Source organism: Ranitomeya variabilis, chromosome 3 (genome assembly GCF_051348905.1).
Source record: "Ranitomeya variabilis isolate aRanVar5 chromosome 3, aRanVar5.hap1, whole genome shotgun sequence".
Taxonomy (NCBI): Eukaryota; Metazoa; Chordata; class Amphibia; order Anura; family Dendrobatidae; genus Ranitomeya; species Ranitomeya variabilis.
The window spans coordinates 249033484-249057747 of NC_135234.1; the positions used below are offsets into that span (position 1 = coordinate 249033484).

The 24264-nt window shown below is 45.7% G+C and overlaps 1 protein-coding gene across 2 annotated transcripts in view; it reads right to left on the reverse strand.

The window, feature by feature from the left end:
* LOC143815762 (uncharacterized) overlaps positions 1-24264 on the reverse strand; it is a 785716-nt gene that overhangs the window by 590451 nt on the left and 171001 nt on the right. For both annotated transcript variants that reach the window (XM_077295356.1, XM_077295355.1), the window contains exons 6-7: positions 19215-19435; positions 6530-6730 (exon numbers count right to left, since the gene is read on the reverse strand). In XM_077295356.1, the coding sequence (XP_077151471.1) occupies positions 6530-6730; positions 19215-19435 (422 nt within the window). The remainder of the gene's footprint in view (positions 1-6529; positions 6731-19214; positions 19436-24264) is intronic.

The following is a 24264-nucleotide window of genomic DNA, read 5'->3' on the forward strand; positions in this document are numbered from 1 at the left end:
GGCAGCAGCAGCAGCAGCAGCAGCGGCTTCAGCGGCGAGCTCCTCCCCCTCAGTTCGGGATACCGCCAGAACAGCCGTGCAGCGCTGCATATCCCGGGCCCACCAGCTGCTTCCCTTTAGGCGCCGGCGGTACGTGACCACATCCCCCGGCTTCAGGAAGGACTTGGCGCCGTCTCCGCACAGGCAGTGCTCCACTTCATCCCGGGTGAGGCGGACTCGCAGGGTTGTCCCGATCTCCTGCACGAAGCCTTTTCCTGTCTGGGGCAGGTAAACAATGACGACGCCCCACTTCGGCAGGGAACCCTCCAGCAGCTCACCACGCGCCTCCCGCTCCACTTCTCGCTGGAACTCTGCGATCAGGTGGTTTCGATATTCCCCCCAGGGGAAGGGCCCGAGGTCATGCCCCCCCGGTGCATTGGTGCCAGATGGCGGGGGCACCGGGGCGTCACTGGGCGCAGCAGCGGCTGGGTCGTGTGCAGGAGTGAGGTGGCCCCCCCGGGGATCGCGGCACTGGGTACCTTCACCTGCGGTAACTCCTCCTGCGCCGCTCTCCTCTCCCGCGGAAGGCGTACGGGCCGGAGACCATTCAGGCACGGGATGCCCCCTCGGCAGCTCCCACGGGTCCAACTCTTCCAGCGGGGGCATATCAGAGTAATCCACCGGTGACGGGGGCCGGTGCGGGGCCATTCTTTTCTGTAGGCCTGTCCTGGTCTCCAGTTCCACCTCAACTGAATCATAGTTTCGTTTCTTCAGTTTCCGTCCAGCGTGGAAAATCAGGAGGCGGGTCTCAACTGCTGACGGACACGTCCTCAGGACACAGCAATATTTAGACTGGGCGGCCATTGCTGTTCGCGCTCTCCAGCTTGCCCACGCCTACTTCACGCCCCTCTTTTCCTCCCGCGCTCTCCTCAGCGCTGTAATGGCGGCGGATTTTGGCGGCAAATGGCACAGCACACAGTCTCTCAATAAAGTACAGTCCAAGCGCAGTAAATCACAGTTCCAAGGCACACATGACCTGATTCTTCAGGCTTAAGTAGATCCTGTTCGTGACGCCAAGTTGTAGCGCCCCCACCGCCGCAGGGCCGAGGGGTACCCGGTACCGGGCCTGTGTGAGTCTCTGCTCTGGGGTTGTCACGGCGGCTAGGCCCCGGTCCGTGACCCTGCCATGGGGCGCACGGTGAATAACAGGTGTGGATGATGTAGATGGGGGTGAGGCTGTGGTGGTGTGGTGCAGTAATAACGAGGACACCAGGTTGCAGTCTCTTTACCTCTTTACTGAAGATCTCTGGGTCCTCAGTCCGGAATACGGATCACCAGGCTGCGCAAGTCCGGCCGGTCCAATGGCACCTCCAGAGTTCTCCTCACAGGTGGAAATCGGTGCCTTCCTTCTAGCGCTATGTGTTGCGGTCCTTCCCTGCTGTGCTTACGGAAAGTCCCCACAACCGTTGTGTCTGTTTCTTAAGTTCCCTCACAACTCGATTAAATGATGTTCTTCTAATCCTCCGTCCCTCCCTGTTGTTCTGGTTGGGACGGCACCCGTTTGACGGGTAGGCTCGGAGCTCTTCCGGGACCCTAGAGTCGCCCCTCTCCACAAGTTGCCCCCCAAGACTGCATAGGTGATTTTAGTTAGACAGCCCGCCTTAGACTGACTGTCCTGCCGCTGTTTAGAGTATTGCTTGAAGCTGAATGTTATGATACTCCCTCGGCGTTCCGGCCACCGGTAGTGCGCCTCAGTAGGGTGTTGCTCCGGTCTTACAGCACGACCCCTACTGGTATTTCTCCTTTTGCGTGATCTCGTTTCTCACTCAGCACAATCTATCTCGCTTCTAGTCCTTCCTTGGGCACCGCCGCTACCCGGAGCAGGTGCGGTCCCGTTACGTTCGTTCAAGTTGCCAAGCCTCTGTCAGGATCCCACCCCTGACAGAGACCCTACTGTATCTTCCCCCACAACACCCTCTGCCACAAGGTGTTGCCTGGTTCCAACCCAGTCAGCTTTCTGATCTAACTTCCTGCCTGACCCCCAGTTTACCCACTATGGTGGGGAGTGGCCTAATGAATAGAACCCTTAGCTCCCCCCGGAGGCCCAGCTGTGAAATGTATTGGTGTCTGTGATACCTGGTCAGATGAACTCCTTCAGTGCCATCGGACGCACCATGGCTCCCCATAGTGGCGGAGCCACAGTACTGCAACGACCAGGACTCTAGGGCGCTGCATTTACCCATGTTTGTAACGTTCAAGTGTCCTCACCTCCCATAAAGGGAAGCTCTGTTTAAATAAACTTATTGTTATTGCACTCAACAAAACTGTATGTCTTTTTGCTAACTTGTATTGTTGTTTTCTTCTCAGTCCCGGAGTACTGTGTTTAACCAGGGGGGAGTGCAGCGCCCCAGAGTCCTGGTCGTTGCAGTACTGTGGCTCCGCCACTAAGGGGAGCTATGGTACGTCTGATGGCACTGAAGGAGTTCATCTGATCAGGTATCACAGACACCAATACATTTCACAGTCGGGCCTCCGGGGGGAGCTAAGGGTTCTATTCACTAGGCCACTCCCCACCATAGTGGGTAAACTGGGGGTCAGGCAGGAAGTTAGATCAGAAAGCTGACTGGGTTGGAACCAGGCAACACCTTGTGGCAGAGGGTGTTGTGGGGGAAGATACAGTAGGGTCTCTGTCAGGGGTGGGATCCTGACAGAGGCTTGGCAACTAGAGCGAACGTAACGGGACCGTGCCTGCTCAGGATAGCGGCTGTGCCCAAGGAAGGATCAGAAGCGAGATAGATTGTGCTGAGTGAGAAACGAGATCAAGCAATAAGGAGAATACCAGTAGGAGTCGTGCTGTAAGACCGAGGCAACATCCTACTGAGGCGCAAAACCGGTGGCCGGAACGCCGAGGGAGTATTACAATATTCAGCTTCAAGCGATACTCTAAACAGCGGCAGGACAGTCAGTCTAAGGCGGGCTGTCTCACTTAAATCACCTATGCAGTCTTGGGGGGCAACTTGTGGAGAGGGGCGACTCTAGGGTCCCGGAAGAGCTCCGAGCCTACCCGTCAAACGGGTGCCGTCCTAACCGTAACATCAGGGAGGGACGGAGGATTAGCAGAACATCATCTAATCGAGTTGTGAGGGAACTTAAGAAACAGACACAACAGTTGTGGGGACTTTCCGTAAGCACAGCAGGGAAGGACCGCAACACATAGCGCTAGAGGGAAGGCACAGATTTCCACCTGTGAAGACAACTCTGGAGGTGCCATTGGACCGGCCGGACTTGCGCAGCCTGGTGAACCGTATTCCGGACTGAGGACCCAGAGATCTTCAGTAAAGAGGTAAAGAGACTGCAACCTGGTGTCCTCGTTATTTACTGCACCGCACCACTACAGCCTCACCACCACCATCATCCGTCATACCTATCACTGTACGCCCCTCGGCAGGGTCACGGACCGGGCCTAGCCACCGTGACAGCCCCAGAGCAGAGACTCAGAGGCCCGGTACCGGGTACCCCTCGGCCCTGCGGCTGTGGGGGCGTTGCAACAGCATGTTTCCATTCTGTGTTATTTTAGCACCAGATATGCAAACCATGCTATATTTACCTTAAAGAGGTATTTTACTGCAATGATATTGATGATAAACTCTTAGGTGGTCCATTCCAATAGAAACTAATCATCACTACCTGGCATCAGCCACTGAACAGTTGGTGGATCTGTTCTCTTCAGCTCACAACTGTTTACATCTGCTGCCACAGCTGAGAATAGTTGACTGGTTGGGGTGCTAATTGTTGGACCATGACTGATCTAATGTTGATGATCTATCCTAAGAATAGGTCATAAGTAGTGTTGAGCATTCCGATACTGCAAGTATCGGGTATCGGCCGATACTTGCTGTATCGGAATTTCCGATACCGAGATCCGATATTTTTGTGATATCGGGTATCGGGTATCGCAACAACATTAATGTAATAATGTGTAAAAAAGAGAATTAAAATAAAAAATATCGCTATACTCACCTGTCCGACGCAGCCGGGACCTCAGCGAGGGAACCGGCAGCGTTGTTTGTTTAAATTTCGCGCTTTTACTTGGTTACGTGAAGTCCCGGCTTGTGATTGGTCAGGGCGGCCATGTTGCCGGGACGCGGACCAATCACAGCAAGCCGTGACGAAATTACGTCACGGCTTGCTGTGATTGGTCTGCGTCCCGGCAACATGGCCGCCATTAACCAATCACAAGCCGTGACGTCACGAGAGGCTGGACATGCGCGTATTTTGAAAAGCGCGCGTGTCCAGCCTCCAGTGACGTCCCGGCAACATGGCCGCCATTAACCAATCACAAGCCGGGACGTCACGGGAGGCTGGACATGCGCGTATTTTGAAAAGCGCGCGTGTCCAGCCTCCCGTGACGTCACGGCTTGTGATTGGTTAATGGCGGCCATGTTGCCGGGACGCGGACCAATCACAGCAAGCCGTGACGTAATTTCGTCACGGCTTGCTGTGATTGGTCCGCGTCCCGGCAACATGGCGCCGTGACCAATCATAAGCCGGGACGTCACTGGAGGCTGGACACGCGCGCTTTTCAAAATACGCGCATGTCCAGCCTCCCGTGACGTCACGGCTTGTGATTGGTTAATGGCGGCCATGTTGCCGGGACTCGGACCAATCACAGCAAGCCGTGACGTAATTTCGTCACGGCTTGCTGTGATTGGTCCGCGTCCCGGCAACATGGCCGCCCTGACCAATCACAAGCCGGGACCTCACGTAACCAAGTAAAAGCGCGAATTTTAAACAAACAACGCTGCCGGTTCCCTCGCTGAGGTCCCGGCTGCGTCGGACAGGTGAGTATAGCGATATTTTTTATTTTAATTCTTTCTTTTACACATTAATATGGTTCCCAGGGCCTGAAGGAGAGTTTCCTCTCCTTCAGACCCTGGGAACCATCAGGGATACCGTCCGATACCTGAGTCCCATTGACTTGTATTGGTATCGGGTATCGGTATCGGATTGGATCCGATACTTTGCCGGTATCGGCCGATACTTTCCGATACCGATACTTTCAAGTATCGGACGGTATCGCTCAACACTAGTCATAAGTAGTGTTGAGCGATACCTTCCGATACTTGAAAGTATCGGTATCGGAAAGTATCGGCCGATACCGGCAAAGTATCGGATCCAATCCGATACCGATACCCGATACCAATACAAGTCAATGGGACTCAAGTATCGGACGGTATTCCTGATGGTTCCCAGGGTCTGAAGGAGAGGAAACTCTCCTTCAGGCCCTGGGATCCATATTAATGTGTAAAAGAAAGAATTAAAATAAAAAATATTGCTATACTCACCTCTCCGACGCAGCCTGGACCTCAGCGAGAGAACCGGCAGCGTTGTTTGCTTAAAATTTGCGCTTTTCCTTCCTTACGTGAAGTCCCGGCTTGTGATTGGTCGCGTGCCGCCCATGTGGCCGCGACGCGACCAATCACAGCAAGCCGTGACGTAATTTTAGGTCCTTTAGGATTTTAAAATTACGTTCTGGCTTGTGATTGGTCGCGTCGCGGTCACATGGGCGACGCGACCAATCACAAGCCGGGACGTCACAGGAGGCAGGACACGCGCGCATTTTAAAAACTTTGCAGAGGTCATTTTCACACCTTTAGGAACCTTAAAGGGCCCTACCAGCTGTTTCTCCATGATCCCGGCCCAAAACATGACTCCTCCACCACCTTGCTGACGTTGCAGCCTTGTTGGGACATGGTGGCCATCCACCAACCATCCACTACTCCATCCATTTGGACCATCCAGGGTTGCTCAACACTTATCAGTAAACAAGAATGTTTGGAAATTAGTCTTCATGTATGTGTGGGCCCATTGCAACCATTTCTGCTTGTGAACACTGTTTAAGGGTGGCCGAATAGTAGGTTTATGCACCACAGCAAGCCTTTGAAGGAGCCTACACCATTTTAAAATGCGCGCGTGTCCAGCCTCCCGTGACGTCACGGCTTGTGATTGGTCGCATCGCCCATGTGACCGCGACGCGACCAATCACAAGCCAGAACATAATTTTAAAATCCTGAAGGACCTAAAATTACGTCACGGCTTGCTGTGATTGGTCGTGTCGCGGCCACATGGGCGGCACGCGACCAATCACAAGCCGGGACTTCACGTAAGGAAGGAAAAGCACGAATTTTAAGCAAACAACGCTGCCGGTTCCCTCGCTGAGGTCCAGGCTGCGTCGGAGAGGTGAGTATAGCAATATTTTTTTATTTTAATTCTCTCTTTTACACATTTTTACATTAATGTTGTTTCGATACCGATACCCGATACCACAAAAGTATCGGATCTCGGTATCGGAATTCCGATACCCGCAAGTATCGGCCGATACCCGATACTTGCGGTATCGGAATGCTCAACACTAGTCATAAGTATCATTTTAGTAAAACACCCCATTAATATGAAAAAAGTGTTTTTGCAAAAAGAAAATAAATTCTGTTCTGTTGCTACTAACTTTATGAATTTTAAACCAGAAATCTATGAAACAAAAAATGTTTACCCTCCACTGACAAGCTGCACTCTGTTGGTATTCGTAATATTGTCATCGCTGGTAGCAAAGCAGTTTTGGACACTCAATATGAACAGTTCTTCATCCACATAATGGGATATCAAGCTCAGGTAGAGATCTGTGCCCACGGATACTGTATTACTTCCAAGTGGTGTGGTATATTGTGGGTCCAAGTAAGCAGACATGGTGGTACTAAACATAAAACAACACATAAGAAAGGAGATTTATTTTTTAGTAAAAAGAAATATTTCAAAGCTCTTTGCATTTAAATGAATAACATAAATTTAGGAGAAAAATTACAAAACACAGAATTAAGGGAAACCTGTCTTGTAAACAAATGCTATTAACTTGCAGATATAGGGTTACTCTTCAGGTTAATAGTGTTCTAAAGTATTGCCGTCACCATACTGAAAGTCTGTCTACCAGGAGGAAATTAACTTTATTCCTCCCAGCAGCCCCTGACTTTCAGTCATAGAGGCGCGGCTTCAGTTACCGCTCAGTGCATAGTAACCGCTCCCCGGCACTGACTGGCAGCCGACTCTGCAGTGCCTCAGTACAGCGCCAGCTGTCAGTCCGTGTTGGTGCGTGGGTTCAGCCTACGTACTGAGCAGTGACTGATGTCCCACGGACCATTTATGACTGAAAATCTGCAGCTGTTGGGGGGGAAAAAGTTATTTTTCTTCTGGTAACTTGGATATCAGCATGGCAGGCGCACAGCGTTAGAACACTATTAAAGCCTGTGTATAACACAATTCTTGGTGACTATATGGCCTCTATCTTGCATTTTAACAAGGTTTTCCCAACTGCATGCTTTACTTTTATTATATCAGTTCTCCCAATATAGCTTATTGCTATGATGTCTCCCATGCACCCCACATAGAAACAGAGGGACTCAAAGTCTGTGAAGCACATGATTAAAAGTAGCAGCAACATGAAAGACATTATACCGGAGCAAGGAGGTTATTATTAAGCAGTATAGAGCTGCCTGGGTGTTATTGCTGCACTTAACTGTTGCAACACAATCTGCTTTTTCTCACTGTGCCGAGTGATCCTCACCCCTCGACTCTATCCATAGACTTCAATTTATTCTGTAAACTGATAACCCACTGTGCTGGTAGTCCGTCTTGTTATGAACAAGAAATATTTGTGTTCTGTATTAGCGAGTGAGTGATAAATTCAGAAGGTGGCGGTAAGTGAAAAAGTGGCTCATAAGTGGAGAAAGAAATACTGTAGATGTCTCTGATGTATCACAGAGTTTCTTAACAATCTCTTGTACTAATGATTTTTGCAAAGTTTGTTGAAATGACAATGACGTTTTAGGCTATGTGAACACTTTGCGGATTTGACGCTGCGGATTCGCAGCTGTTTTCCATGTGGCTTACCGTACCATGTAAACCTATGGAAAGCAAAATCCACCGTGCACATGCTGCGGAAAATACAGCGCGAAAACGCAGGTTTTTTTTCCACAGCATGTCAATTCTTTGTGCGGATTCCGCAGCGGTTTACACCTGCTCGTCAATTGGGCGCCCAGGACCACAGACCGGCTCTGCCTACAAGTGTACAAAGATATTATACAGTCACCATGTGACAAGTGGGCCTGTGTAACTTCAAATGCCAGGGCTGAATTTTAGTCCCAGTCCGGCCCTGCATATACTGTATATATATATATATATATATATATACACTATGTTCCAAATTATTATGCAAATGACATTTTTCTCTGATTTTCCTAAATGGTCGGTGCAAATGATAGTCAGTCTAATAAAAGTCATCACACGTTAGAGTACACATCGAATTTTATTGAATAAACCTCCCAATGATAACAGTATAATCTCCAAAATGAATAAAGACTTAAAATGCACTGTTCCAAATTATTAGGCACAGTAGAATTTCTAAACATTTGATATGTTTTAAAGAACTGAAAATGCTCATTTGTGGAATTTGCAGCTTTAGGAGGTCACATTCACTGAACAAAAAAGCTATTTACCTCCAAAACATCCTAACAGGCCAAGTTACAAGTTAACATAGGAACCCTTCTTTGATATCACCTTCACAGTTCTTGCATCCATTGAACTTGTAAGTTTTTGGAGAGTTTCTGCTTGTATTTCTTTGCATGAAGTCAGAACAGCCTCCCAGAGCTGCTGTTTTGATGTGAACTGTCTCCCACCCTCCTAGATCTTTTGCTTGATGATACTCCAAAGGTTCTCTATAGGGTTGAGGTCAGGGGAAGATGGTGGCCACACCATGAGTTTATCTCCTTTTATGCCCATAGCAGCCAATGACTCAGAGGTTTTTTTTTTGCAGCATGAGATGGTGCATTGTCATGTATGAAGATGATTTTGCTCCTGAAGGCACGTTTCTGCTTTTTATACCATGGAAGAAAGTTGTCAGTCAGAAACTCTATAAACTTTGCAGAGGTCATTTTCACACCTTTAGGATCCTTAAAGGGCCCTACCAGCTGTTTCTCCATGATCCCGGCCCAAAACATGACTCCTCCACCACCTTGCTGACGTTGCAGCCTTGTTGGGACATGGTGGCCATCCACCAACCATCCACTACTCCATCCATTTGGACCATCCAGGGTTGCTCAACACTTATCAGTAAACAAGAATGTTTGGAAATTAGTCTTCATGTATGTGTGGGCCCATTGCAACCATTTCTGCTTGTGAACACTGTTTAAGGGTGGCCGAATAGTAGGTTTATGCACCACAGCAAGCCTTTGAAGGAGCCTACACCTTGAGGTTCGAGGGAATCCAGAGGCACCAGCAGCTTCAAATATCTGTTTGCTGCTTTGTAATGGCTTTTTAGCAGCTGCTCTCTTAATCTGATGAACTTGCCTGGCAGAAATCTTCCTCATTATGCCTTTATCAGCACAAACACATCTGTGCTCAGATACAGCCACAAATCTCTTAACAGTACGATGATCACGCTTAAGTTTTTGGGAAATTTCTAATGTTTTCATCCCTTCACCACGGCATTGCACTATTTAATGCTTTTTCAGCAGCAGAGTGATCCTTTTTCTTTCCCATATTACTTGAAAACTGTGACCTGCTTAATAATGTGGAACATCATTTTTAAGTAGTTTTCCTTTAATTAGAATCACCTGGAAAACTAATTATCCCATGTGTTTAAGATTGAGTTCAGTGATCCATTGAGCCCTGAGACACAATACCATCCATGAGTTTATTTGAAAAACAAAACAATTAAATCTTTATGACACTTAAATCAAATTTGCATAATAATTTGGAACACAGTGTATATTGCACAGAAAGATAGACAGAAGAAAAGCTGGTAATTCATCTGCGGTGTTCTGTAAAATCACTGCAGGAGCTGACAGGACAGAAGAGAGAGATTACATACAGTAAATGGAAATAGAATAGGTAGATATATAGATGACAGTGACAAATACAATTAGTACAGTATGTGTGCAAATTACTGGACATGTATTTAATTAATAAAAGATTATTTTATGGAAAAAAGGGCGCGGACTCCCGCTCAATTTTCACTACCAGCAGAGGGAAAGCAAACTACTGGGGTCAGATGTTTATAGCCTGGGAAGGGGGTTATACCCATGGAGCTTCCCAGTATAATACACCCCCATAGCCACCCTCTGCAGTATAATGCACCCCCATAGCCACCCTCTGTCGTGTAATGTAGCCCCATAGCCACCCTCTAGTATAATGCACCCCCAGAGCCACCCTCTGTAGTATAATGCACCCCCAGAGCCACCCTCTGTAGTATAATAAAAACCCATAGCCAACCTCTGTAGTGTAATGTAGTCCCATAAACTAAATACTCACCTCTCTTCCTCCTGGTTTCTGCGCTGCTCCCGCTCATCTCCGACTGCAGGTGCAAAGTACTGACGTCATCGCTACCCCCTGTCAGTGTCGGCATCGGTGACGTCAGACAGTGACAGGCGGATGATAGGAGAGGGAGCGTAAAGCTCCCTCTCTCAGCACTGCTGTCAGCTGTATAGGCATCTAGCCAATACAGCTGACCTTGCAAGGACAGGCGGGGGGCCCACTGCTTGCACCAGGCCCCCCACCTGCTCACTGGCCCCATAGCTGCTGGGTGGCAGAGCAGTGAGATTGTGTCTCCCTGCCCTGCCACAGAGTGTAACTGTACAGGCACGCTGTGCACGCCAATACAGCTACAGTAGCGTAGCTCCGGGTGGGGCCCCTCAGAGTGCGGGGCCCTGGACGACATGCCCCCTCTGCCCCCCGGTAGCTACGCTAGTGGCGCAGGCGCACCAGACGGCGCCATATTGATATTGATTTTTTTTTCTTTGAAACACAGGAAGATAATAGGCACTAACCAATAAGAGTAAGTGCGCAGGCTCTGCCATTTTGATGAAGTGACATGCTTTTTTTCCAATACATACATTAGTATATTCATTATGCAAACTAGGGGGCAGGTCGCTGAGGGATCAGAGACCTGTCAGCAGTCTGCATTATGAATATATAATCAGAGCACCACATACACCAGTACCGCCTTAGTGAATCTCATTAACACAAAACTGAAAATAAAGATTTAGAAACAACAAGAAGTGCCGACCTGACACTGTGTATGGGTTACTATGCACAATCCTGCTGACTGGCAGGAGATTTATGCAGTTTGTACAGAGAGGATTTGGCCAGACAATGATATCCCTATCACAAGTTCAGGGCTGGATCCTGAACTTTATGGCTGCTCTACTGAGGATCAGGGTGATTTTATTATGGCAGTGTGAACCTTCATGCAGTGTGTAGTTATCCCAATCTGTATGAGGCTATGTGCACACAGTGCATTTTTAATGCGTTTTCGTGGTGTTTTTTTCTGTGCAGAAATGGGCCAAAGGTGCTATGGAATCCTTATGCAAACCTATTCAATGACAATCCTGAACTGTTGTGCACATGATCAGTAAATTTCCGTGCGTATTTGCGGTGCGTTTTTTTTGCAGCATGTCAATTCTTTTTGCGTTTCTGCACCCATTGACTTCAATTGAGTCAGTCAAATCTGCAGCAAAAATGCAGGTATAAACATGTTTGCAGATTTGCTGCGGATTTGCTGAGTTTTTGTTTTGCAATTTCCAGCTTCCTATAGCGTTTCCCATGCTGACATCGGTGTGACAGCATGGGAACACCGACATGGTAGTTCTTATTGATGGTAATGCTACTGAGTGTAAGACCGTTGGTCAGAGTGCTGCGGGATCATGCTGGCAGATGTCAGTGTGACCCTGCAGCTGTGACTGTCACCCGCGGTAATGCTACTGGAGACTGTCGGTCAGCACGCTGCATGATCATGCTGTCATTTGTCAGCGTGACCCCTGCTGTGACCTGCAGGCGTGGGCCGATGAGACTGCTGCTCCCATCGGGCCAAGTCTGCTGTCACTGATAACAGTGACAACTAGGGTTGAGCGAAACAGATCGGCCAATTTCAATAGTCGCCGACCTTTGGGAAAGTCGGGTTTCGTGAAACCCGACCCGATCTCACTGTGGGATCGGGTCGGCCGTCGGCGATGTTCGCTCCAAAGTCGGGTTTCGTTTTTTTAATATATATATATATATATATATATACAGTGCCTACAAGTAGTATTCAACCCCCTGCAGATTTAGCAGGTTTACACATTTGGAATTAACTTGGCATTGTGACATTTGGACTGTAGATCAGCCTGGAAGTGTGAAATGCACTGCAGCAAAAAAAGAATGTTATTTCTTTGTTTATTTTTTTTTTAAATTGGGAAAAGTATTTTCAGAGGGTCATTTATTATTCAACCCCTCAACCCACCAGAATTCTGTTTGGTTCCCCTAAAGTATTAAGAAGTAGTTCAGGCACAAAGAACAATGAGCTTCACATGTTTGGATTAATTATCTCTTTTTCCAGCCTTTTCTGACTATTTAAGACCCTCCCCAAACTTGTGAACAGCACTCATACATGGTCAACATGGGGAAGACAAAGGAGCATTCCAAGGCCATCAGAGACAAGATCGTGGAGGGTCACAAGGCTGGCAAGGGGTACAAAACCCTTTCCAAGGAGTTGGGCCTACCTGTCTTCACTGTTGGGAGCATCATCCGGAAGTGGAAGGCTTATGGAACTACTGTTAGCCTTCCACGGCCTGGACAGCCTTTGAAAGTTTCCTCCCGTGCCGAGGCCAGGCTTGTCCGAAGAGTCAAGGCTAACCCAAGGACAACAAGGAAGGAGCTCCGGGAAGATCTCATGGCAGTGGGGACATTGGTTTCAGTCAATACCATAAGTAACGTACTCCACCGCAATGGTCTCCATTCCAGACGAGCCCGTAAGGTACCTTTACTTTCAAAGCGTCATGTCAAGGCTCGTCTACAGTTTGCTCATGATCACTTGGAGGACTCTGAGACTGACTCTGGTTCAAGGTTCTCTGGTCTGATGAGACCAAGATCGAGATCTTTGGTGCCAACCACACACGTGACGTTTGGAGACTGGATGGCACTGCACACGACCCCAAGAATACCATCCCTACAGTCAAGCATGGTGGTGGCAGCATCATGCTGTGGGGCTGTTTCTCAGCCAAGGGGCCTGGCCATCTGGTCCGCATCCATGGGAAGATGGATAGCACGGCCTACCTGGAGATTTTGGCCAAGAACCTCCGCTCCTCCATCAAGGATCTTAAGATGGGTCGTCATTTCATCTTCCACCAAGACAATGACCCAAAGCACACAGCCAAGAAAACCAAGGCCTGGTTCAAGAGGCACAAAATCAAGGTGTTGCAGTGGCCTAGTCAGTCTCCTGACCTTAACCCAATTGAAAACTTGTGGAAGGAGCTCAAGATTAAAGTCCACATGAGACACCCAAAGAACCTAGATAACTTGGAGAAGATCTGCATGGAGGAGTGGGCCAAGATAACTCCAGAGACTTGTGCCGGCCTGATCAGGTCTTATAAAAGACGATTATTAGCTGTAATTGCAAACAAAGGTTATTCCACAAAATATTAAACCTAGGGGTTGAATAATAATTGACCCACACTTTTATGTTTAAAATTTATAAAAATTTAACTGAGCAACAAAACTTTTTGGTTTGTAAGATTTATGCATCTGTTAATAAATCCTGCTCTTGTTTGAAGTTTGAAGGCTCTAACTTATTTGCATCTTATTAAACCTGCTAAATCTGCAGGGGGTTGAATACTACTTGTAGGCACTGTATATATATATATATATATATATATATATCATTGAGACATGACATGATATGAGACATGGTTTACATACAGTAAACCATGTCATATCCCCCTTTTTTTTTGCATATACCACACTACTAATGTTAGTAGTGTGTATGTGCAAAATTTCGGCGCTGTAGCTATTAAATTTAAGGGTTAAATCGCGGAAAAAATTGGCGTGGGCTCCCGCGCAATTTTCTCCGCCAGAGTGGTAAAGCCAGTGACTGAGGGCAGATATTAATAGCCTAGAGAGGGTCCATGGTTATTGGCCCCCCCCTGGCTACAAACATCTGCCCTCAGCCACCCCAGAAAAGGCACATCTGGAAGATCCGCCTATTCTGGCACTTGGCCACTCTCTTCCCACTCCCGTGTAGCGGTGGGATATGGGGTAATGAAGGGTTATTGTCACCTTGCTATTGTAAGGTGACATTAAGCCAGATTAATAATGGAGAGGCGTCAATTATGACACCTATCCATTATTAATCCAATTGTACGAAATGGTTAAAAAAACACACACAATATTGCAAAGTATTTTAATGAAATAAAGACACAGGTTGTTGTAATATTTTATTATACTGGTAATCCACCTGAAGACCATCGTTCTGTAACAAAGGAAAAATAATAAACCAACAATATACATACCATCCGTAGATCTGTAACGTCCCACGATGTAAATCCATCTCAAGGGCTTAAAATATTTTACAGGCAGGAGCTCTGCTATAATGCAGCTGTGCTTGTGCCTGTAAAACCCCAGGAATGAAGGTAATGTAGGTCAATGACCTGTATTTACCTTCATTCGTGGTGAGGCGCCCTCTGCTGGATGTCCTCATGAACTGCAGCCTGGGATCTTTTTCCCACGCTCGACGTCATATGAGGACATCCAGCAGAGGGCGCATCGCCGCGACTGAAGGTAACTACAGGTCATTGACCTACATTAGCTTCATTCGTGGTGATGCGCCCCAAAAAAGGAAAAAGTCGCTCAACCCTAGTGACAACAGGTGCCGCTGATGGGAGGCGTAGTCTCATCTGCTGGTGCCTGTGCTCACAGTTAAAAAAAGTAAAATAACATATTCAAATAAAAATATAAAAACATTATACTCACCTTAGCACCAAATCCCTGATGCCCTCATCTCCTAGAAATAATGTAAAATAATAAACCAACATATACTCACCTTTCCGCCATAGTTCACGTAATCCTGAGTGTCCCTTGGAGATCTCATCTGTAGAACAATCACATCGGGAGATGTGACTGCTCTGACCGGCCCCCCGGCGATACACTGACAGGAGGTGATCGCTCCCACGGTGTATCACTGAGCTGCCGTGAGAGTTCACTGGAGTTCATCAGTTCCAGTGCTCTCACTAATGGCACAGCTGCATAAGAACTTTCCCAGCTGTGATCACCTTCTGTCAGTGTATCGTCAGCTGTCTTTAAGAGCAGTCACAGTCTTATAGACACCTCTCCATTACTAACCTGTGGGCTTGATGTCACCTGACAATGCAAAGGTGACATCAACCCCACAAATATGAGCTACACTTGCCACCTCTACAGGACAAGTGGGAAGAGAGAGCCTAAATGCCTGATTTGGAGCATCTTATAGATGCACATTTTCTGTGGAAGCTGAGAGCTGATGTTTTTAGTCTGGGAAGGGCCAATATCCATGGTCCCTTCCTAGGCTATTAATATCAGCCTGCAGCTGTCTGCTTAGCCTTTGCTGGTTAGATTTTATAGGGGGACCCTATGTCAATTTTTTTTCTGGGGTCCCCCTGTAAACTAGGCAGTAAGTCTAAGCAAACAGCGCTGAAATGAAAAAAAAAACACTGGGGTGGCGCAAAAATATAATATATACACCATCAGATACTATTCTGTTTGACATCTGATATCTGTAAATCATCATACCAGTACACCTTCATATTGTACCATATACCAGTCACATATTACCCTGTTAACTGTATGTAATATTTTGTACTCAGATATCCAACATTATATGTTATATTCAGAATAATATGTGACTGGTGTAACATCTGATGTCTGTAGTCATAGTGTAATATAGAACAGTCACATCCTATACATGACATCGAATGTCTGAGTCACACTATGTACAAACATCCGATGTTATATACAGAATAATATGCAGCTGGTATAATATCTTATGTCTGTATTACACTTTATCATATGCTAATCATACTTTATATTCTCCTCTATATTGTATGTGGTATACTATGTGTACAGACATCAGGTGTATACACAGGATAATATGTCTGATATATCCTATACTATGTGTACAGACATCAGGTGTATACTGTATATAGAATAATATGTTTGACATGCTGTTAGTCGCAGCCGCTGGCTTCCTGCAGCTGCTGGGAGTTCATGCGTGCCAGCTACTTAAGGGAATCAATATTCACTGCTCTCCACTCCCATAATTACTCCTTGCTGACCCTAGAATGATAACCATCCCCCCATTTTGCCTGCTTACTTATAATAATGACTCTCAGTGCCTCATTATTTTAATAATGCTCCTGAGCAATCCCCTATATGGTATGATGGTTCGCATCACAGCCCCCTGAATAGTATGATTGTCCATCTCACTGCCCCGTATAGTATGATTTTCCCTTCACCCCTCTATATAGTAGGGTGGTCCAACTAACACCCCCCATATGGTGTGATGGACTATGATGGTACATTCCACAGCTCCTTATATACTATTATGGTACACCTCACAGATCCTATGTAGTATGATAGTTCACCTCATGGCCCCCTATTTAGTATGATTGTCCACCTCACAGTTCCCCATATAGTATGATGGTCACTCCAACAGTCCTCTATGTAGTATGATCTTCCCCTCAACAGTCCTCTATATAGTATGATGGTCCACCCCACAGCCCCTTATATACTATTATGGTCCAACTCACAGAGCCCAATAAAGTGTGATGGTCTCCCACAGCACCCCAAGAATAAAATAAATTCATTTTAATACTCACCTTATCCAGACACCTCATCCTCTACAGCATCCAACTCCTCTTCTATCCATTCTCGCAGTGGATGCTGGCGGAGCGATGCAGTGACATCATTGCACCACCATACAAAAGATCTAACCCCGGCAGACTCCAAAAACGTGAAGACAGAACTGTTGCTTTCAAAGTTTTTTAAATATAACTTGTGCAAAAGAGAATGGTTTCCAACATTTCGGCTCAGGCACGAGCCTTCGTCAGGAAGACAATCTTATGGTAGTTTTATCATATGTAGGTCCTGGGCTTTCAGATTGCCCTATGGAAGTCTGTCAAAAGTGGTCTTTGTTATCAATTGCTAGGAAAACTGATGAATTGAGGTAGACTTAGCCTTTGTATCTTTCAAAAGTAATGGAATGCACATAAGGTATTGTAAGAGGTAGTTAGTCCACCATGAGCCTTATTCACTGTTCATAGGGAAGGCTGCAGCTGGTATGTGACTCCCACCCTGTGTTCTTGTTAGTGACCGCTTCAGTGTGGAGGCAAGGAGTACCACCGACACCGACGTCCCCTGTTGGTGCTGGCCTTAAGCAGGTTGCAGACAGAACAGATGCTTGTAGCCTGCTGGGGTAAGTGATGGAGCCAAATACTTTGTGCTCAGTCACAACTGTTAACAGTATGGGCGTCTTGAGGATGCAGTGTCACGATCCATGTTTGGATCTGTGGCAGATCTGGCCTCTCAGATTAAAACTTTTTTCCTTTCAGGCTATCGGTGGTTAATTCAGTTTTGCTGCTGATGTAATTGCATTGCTGCTAGTTCTCCTGATGTGGGTGGTGACCACTCCCACCTTCCTTTAAAAGGTCACCTTATGCATCCGCTGACTGTTGGTTATAGAGGTCCTTTTGGAGACCAACCAAGCTGGAGAAGGAGCTTGCTGAGTTCGGTGGTTCTTCAGCTGAATACTTATATCTGGTGCCTTACTCTGCTGTGCGGTGCATTGCAGCAGAGAAAGCTAAGTGTGGTGTTTATTGTTGCTTTGTCCCTTTGTTGTCTGTAACTCTCCCCTGTGTTGTATTAGTGCAGCGGTGGGACCAGTGCTTTCACCTGCCAGTTCCCTACTTAGGGATAGGAGCAGGGCAAGTGAGGGACTAGGTATCCTGCTCGGCGACTGGGTGAAAGAACCCATATAGGGACAGTAGCAAGAGCAGGCACATCCTCAGGTGAGTGCAGGAGGTGTCCTATTCCCTGTTCACTACTGACAGGGCCAACCGTTGTTAAGGTGTCCCCGGTGTACCCTTGTGTGTTTCGCTATTTGGTGACTGTCCACTCGTCGGGTCATGTCACGCTAGGACAGTCACTTCGTGACATGCAGATTCTGATAACAATGTAGCAGACAAGGCGGCCAATGACCAGACAGACCCTTTCGGCATTTGCCAGAATTGTCAGATGGCCAGTCTGGCCCTGTTCTCGTTGCACCCTTGGCATGGCTAAGGGCTTAGTGCACTATTCCACCCCCTCAATCACCATTCTGTGCACCTGTTCTTAGCTTGATTGACAAAGCTCACTTGTCCAAAGCGAGCGCTGTCTGAACTTAATCCCTGGCCTTGTGCACAAGGTCAGTGCAGGTGCACTCTCATCCCTCTCTCCTGTCTCCATCAACCGACCTCTACAATGTGATTCTTGAGTGCAGTGAATGGGAACTGAAGATGGGAGAGGGGGATGAAAATACACCCGCATGTACACTGTGTGTACGCTAGCTGGGTTTTGCATTGTCAATGCAGACATGGAGGGAAAAGGATTCAACTCACATAGCGCTCACTCTGGGCAGACGTGTGCTGTCAAGCTAAGGGGAGGTATAAACATGCTGACCAAGAGGGCGGAATGGTGTGTGATCCTTTGGCCACACCAAAAATACACTGAGGAGGCCTTATTTGCTTATGAAATTAAACTTTTTTTTCTGAAAAAAGAAGTGACTACACTACAGGTCTAATTTTCTTTATATGGAACTAAGTCCTTCTATGACTGTTTAAGTAGTTTAAATTGAGTTTTGAGGCTGACAGACCTTCTTTAATTATAGTCCATTTACTATGGCCTATTGTGAATGAGGGTTCCTATAAACATAAGGAACCTGTCACCAGTTTTATACCTTATAAACCCTATCACCTTTAAAAGCTTGTAAACGGAGTTCCTACAGCCCCTTTATACACTCATAGATGCCTCTGCATACCTACCAAAAAAGTGTTTTATTCATGTCCCGCGCTGTTACAGACACTAAAATGTATCTGTAATTTCATAGGTGTGTGCAATCCCAATAACACACCAATTTTTGTCTTTTTACTTGTTACCTCTAATTTATGAAGCAGTCAGAGGTTAATATGACTCCGATGAGCCATGACTCATGGGCCACTGTTGTGTGCTTGCCCCCCCAGGCTAAAATTTGCCAGCCCCTGGCACATATAAGAAAGCATAATAAATAAATAATGACCCATTTAAAATTTGTACATAAATTGTTATCAATCAAATCTTGGTAGTACCAACTAATCTATTTTAGTTGTTACCTTTGGAAAGTTGAGGACTCAGTTTCTCCTGTCTTTGGTGTATAATCTTGTAACTTAGCTTTTGAGCACTTGGTGACATTCACAGGTATATTCAGGGTGGTCTGATCTGTCAGATTGTATCCGCAAGAGATATTCAATTTTAAGGTGTTACGTGTTATGATAACAGAATGCTTTGGAGCAATGTAAATGTTGTTTGAATAATATATCTTGGATGAATCTCTCTGAAAAATAAATAGAAAATTGTCAAGTACTAAAGATTAATAATAAAAAACGTATATACACTGGCGCTTATTCACCTGGAAGGATGAGGTAGGAAGCCACGGAAGCTGCAGGTGGTTAAAACAGGTTCTGTGCAAAACTCTGTTAAAAATTAAACCAGTTGATTAATAATACTATTAACCACCGCGCTAAACCGAAACTGGAATATCAATGTACTTACTTTTGATATGGCTATTACTATGTTGTCTGGGGTCCCTTGTGAGTGAAGGGTTACACCTGGTTACAGTGGTTTGCTGAAAGGTAAAGTGTACAGCAGAGTGATATATTATTTGATTTGGACCGTACAAATGAATATATCAAAAGTGTTGGTTACATACAATTACTCTTTTTATGAGGCTGTATAGGTTGCACCTGTGGTGTTTCAATGTGGGGTTAATAGTTTCTCTTTCCACAGTGTAGTGAACCGATACTGGAAGGCAAAGTGTGTAAAACCTCGGTATATTGTTTATATTGTACACACAAAGTATCAAGGGTATTAGCTGGGTGCACTTACTCCTTATATAAGGTTGTACAGTTTAGACTTGGGATGTTCTTATGTGAGGTTTTGGTATTTGTCTTTCCACGGTGTGCTAAACTGATGCTGGTGAGGAAACAAAGTAGAGAATGAAGTGATTTGCAAGCAATACACTAGAACATTAGGAAGTTACTGGCCACAATGATTGCAGTGGTATTAATAGGAATTAGTTGGCACTCACCACATGTTTGCTTATGAAGGTACCCGTGGTGAGGTAGGCAAGGTAGTCCACTGGATACGGTGCCGATAAAGTAACCCGCTGAGCTGGGCGGGTTAGAGTCCGGTGTTCGTGCCAGAGGCCGCGGTTCCTGGAAGAGAACGTACCGGCGAGTGGTGAGGAGGTACCAGCGCCTCGCGTGCCCCAGCCGGAAGCAACGCTGAGGACGCTGTGCCGAGATGGGGCAGAGCTAGTGTGACGTCACAGAAAGCAGGGACGGGTGCGCGAGAGAGACTAAGCCCTGACGAAGAGGGGAGTTACCTCTCGAAACTAGTTGGCAGCTTGTCTCTCTCGCGCACCCGTCCCTGCTTTCTGTGACGTCACACTAGCTCTGCCCCATCTCGGCACCGCGTCCTCAGCGTTGCTTCCGGCCGGGGCACGCGAGGCGCTGGTACCTCCTCACCACTCGCCGGTACGTTCTCGTCCAGGAACCGCGGCCTCTGGCACGCACACCGGACTCTAACCCGCCCAGCTCAGGGGGTTACTTTATCGGCACCGTATCCAGTGGACTACCTTGCCTACCTCACCACGGGTACCTTCATAAGCAAACATGTGGTGAGTGCAAACTAATTCCTATTAATACCACTCCAATCATTGTGGCCAGTAACTTCCTAATGTTCTAGTGTATTGCTTGCAAATCACTTCATTCTCTACTTTGTTTCCTCACCAGCATCAGTTTAGCACACCATGGAAAGACAAATACCAAAACCTCACATAAGAACATCCCAAGTGTAAACTGTACAACCTTATATAAGGAGTAAGTGCACCCAGCTAATACCGTTGATACTTTGTGTGTACAATATAAACAATATACCAAGGTTTTACACACTTTGCCTTCCAGTATCGGTTCACTACACTGTGGAAAGAGAAACTATTAACCCCACATTGAAACACCACAGGTGCAACCTATACAGCCTCATAAAAAGAGTAAGTGTATGTAACCAAGACTTTTGATAAATTCATTTGTACGGTCCAAATCAAATAATATATCACTCTGCTGTACACTTTACCTTTCAGCAAACCACTGTAACCAGGTGTAACCCTTCACTCACAAGGGATTCCAGACAACATAGTAATAGCCATATCAAAAGTAAGTACATTGATATTCCAGTTTCGGTTTAGCGCGGTGGTTAATAGTATTATTAATCAAAGATTAATAATAGTGATGCGATCAAGCTTTCATGTGTATTGTGTACAGTAATTCGACTGGAGTCAGTTCTTTTTTAAACCTATGTCTTTGTTCATACAATAGTACAACCCCTGCCTAAAATTATGCAATCACTGGCCTTGGAGGATGTTCATTCAGTTGTTTAATTTTGTAGAAAAAAAGCAGATCACAGACATGGCACAAAACTAAAGTCATTTAAAATGGCAACTTTCTGGCTTTAAGAAACACTAAAAGAAATCAAGAACAAAAAATGTGGTAGTCAGTAATGGTTACTTTTTTTTAACCAAGCATACGGTAAAAAATATGGAGTCATTCAATTATGAGGGAAAAAATTATGGAATCACGAAAAACAAACAAATAAAAAAACACTCCAACACATCACTAGTATTTTGTTGCACCACCCCTGGCTTTTATAACAGCTTGCAGTCTCTGAGGCATGGACTTAATGAGTGTCAAACAGTTCTCTTCATCAATCTGCCTCCAACTTTCTCTGATTGCTGTTGCCAGATCAGCTTTGCAGGTTGGAGCCTTGTCATGGACCATTTTCTTCAACTTCCACCAAAGATTTTCAATTGGATTGAGATCCGGACTATTCAAGGAATATTTGCACAGTTTTTGGTTTATGGCAGGATGCATTATCATCTTGAAAAATTATTTCATGATCCCCAAACATTCTTTCAATTGATGGGATAAGAAAAGTGTCCAAAATATCAACATAAACTTGTGCATTTATTGAAGATGTAATGACAGTCATCTCCCCAGTGCCTTTACCTGACATGCAGCCCCATATCATCAATGGCTGTGGAAATTTGCATGTTCTCTTCACGCAGTCATCTTTATAAATCTCATTGGAACGACACCAAACAAAAGTTCCAGCGTCATCACCTTGCCCAATGCAGATTCGCGATTCACCACTGAATATGACTTTCATCCAGTCATCCACAGTCCACGATTGCTTTTCCTTAGCCAATTATAACCTTGTTTTTTTTCTATTTAGGTGTTAATGTTGGCTTTTGTTTAGCTTTTCTGTATGTAAATCCCATTTCTTTTAGGCGGTTTCTTACAGTTCGGTCACAGAGGTTGACTCCAGTTTCCACCCATTCGTTCCTCATTTGTTTTGTTGTGCATTTCCTGTTTTGGAGACATATTGCTTTAAGTTTCCGGTCTTGATGCTTTGATGTCTTCCTTGGTCTACCAGTATGTTTGCCTTTAACAACCTTCCTATGTTGTTTGTATTTGGTCCAGATTTTAGACACAGCTGACTGTGACCAACCAACATCTTTTGCAACATTACGTGATGATTTACCCTCTTTTAAGAGTTTGATAATCGTCTCCTTTGTCTCAATTGACATCTCTCATGTTGGAGCCATGATTCATGTCAGTCCACTTGGTGCAACAGCTCTTTAAGGTGTGATCACTCCTTTTTAGATGCAGACTAACGAGCAGATCTAATTTGATTCAGGTGTTAGTTTTGGGAATGAAAATTTACAGGTTGATTCCATCATTTTTTCAGTCATAATTGTGTAACTCCATAATTTTCACCCTATGTTTGGTTAAAAAAGTAACCATTACTGACTACCACATTTTTTGTTCTTGATTTCTGTTAGTGTTTCTTAAAGCCAGAAAGTTGCCATTTGAAATGACTTTAGTTTTGTGCCATGTCTGTGATTTGCTTTTTTTTCTACAAAATTAAACAACTGAATGAACATCCTCCAAGGCCGGTGATTATATAATTTTTGCCAGGGGTTGTAGCATGAACTAGTAGCATGAGATAATAATAGTCACATGAGAATATGTAAATTTTATCCTGGCTCATGACACCCACCAAGATATGATAATGACTGACAGGTCTCTCACAGTAAGGGTAAGTTCACACAAGGCGTTTTTGCTGCTTTTTTATGCTAATTTTCAGCTGCTTTTTACTGTTCCTGCGAAGCCTATGAGATTTCAGAAATCTCATGCACACACATTGGTTTTTTGTGTGATCAGTATTTTGTGCTCTGCTGCGTTTTTTGGACATAGGGCATGTCACTTCTTTCAGCCTTTTTTCCTGCGTTTTTTCAGTGTTTTCCACCCATTGACTTGAATGGATGGTGAAAATATGCTGCAAATATGCAGGTTGACTTCTCTTGCAGCGTATTTGCTGCAGAAAAATCAAGGACAGCCAGATGTAATGTCTCACTCGGCTCTGCTACATCTAGATGGCAGGCTGCACTGTCATGGTTCCCAATGGCAAGGGAACGTCAGAGAACATAAATAACAGAACAGCTCTTGGGTGATGGAATCTCGAGCTGACCGTGAGCTAAACCTACCACACAACTAACAGTGGCCGGGTGGCGTACCTACGTTTTATCCCTAGACGCCTAGCGCCAGCCGGAGGACTAACTAACCCTAATAGAGGAAAAGACAGACCTGGCTTACCTCTAGCCAAATTCCCCCAAAAAGGAGACAGAAGCCCCCCACATATATTGACGGTGAGTTCAGAGGAAAAGACATACGCAGTATGAAGGTAGGTTCAGCAAAGCGAGGTCCGCTTACTAGATAGCAAGAAGATACAATAGGGAACTTCACGGTCAGCTGAAAACCCTATTAAAGTACCATCCCGAAATTACTTTAAGACTCATGTGTCAACTCATGACACCGGAGTGGCAATTTCGGCCCACAAGAGCTTCCAGCTACAGAAAAATAACATAACTGTGAACTGGAACAAAAATGCAAAACAAACTTAGGACTAAGAGTCCAACTTAGCTGATAGTAGTCTAGAAGCAGGAACATGCAACAGAAAGGCTCTGGTTACATTGATGGCCGGCACTAGAATAACTGAGCAGCAAGGCTAAATAGGATACACCCATATCCTGATGGAAACAGGTGA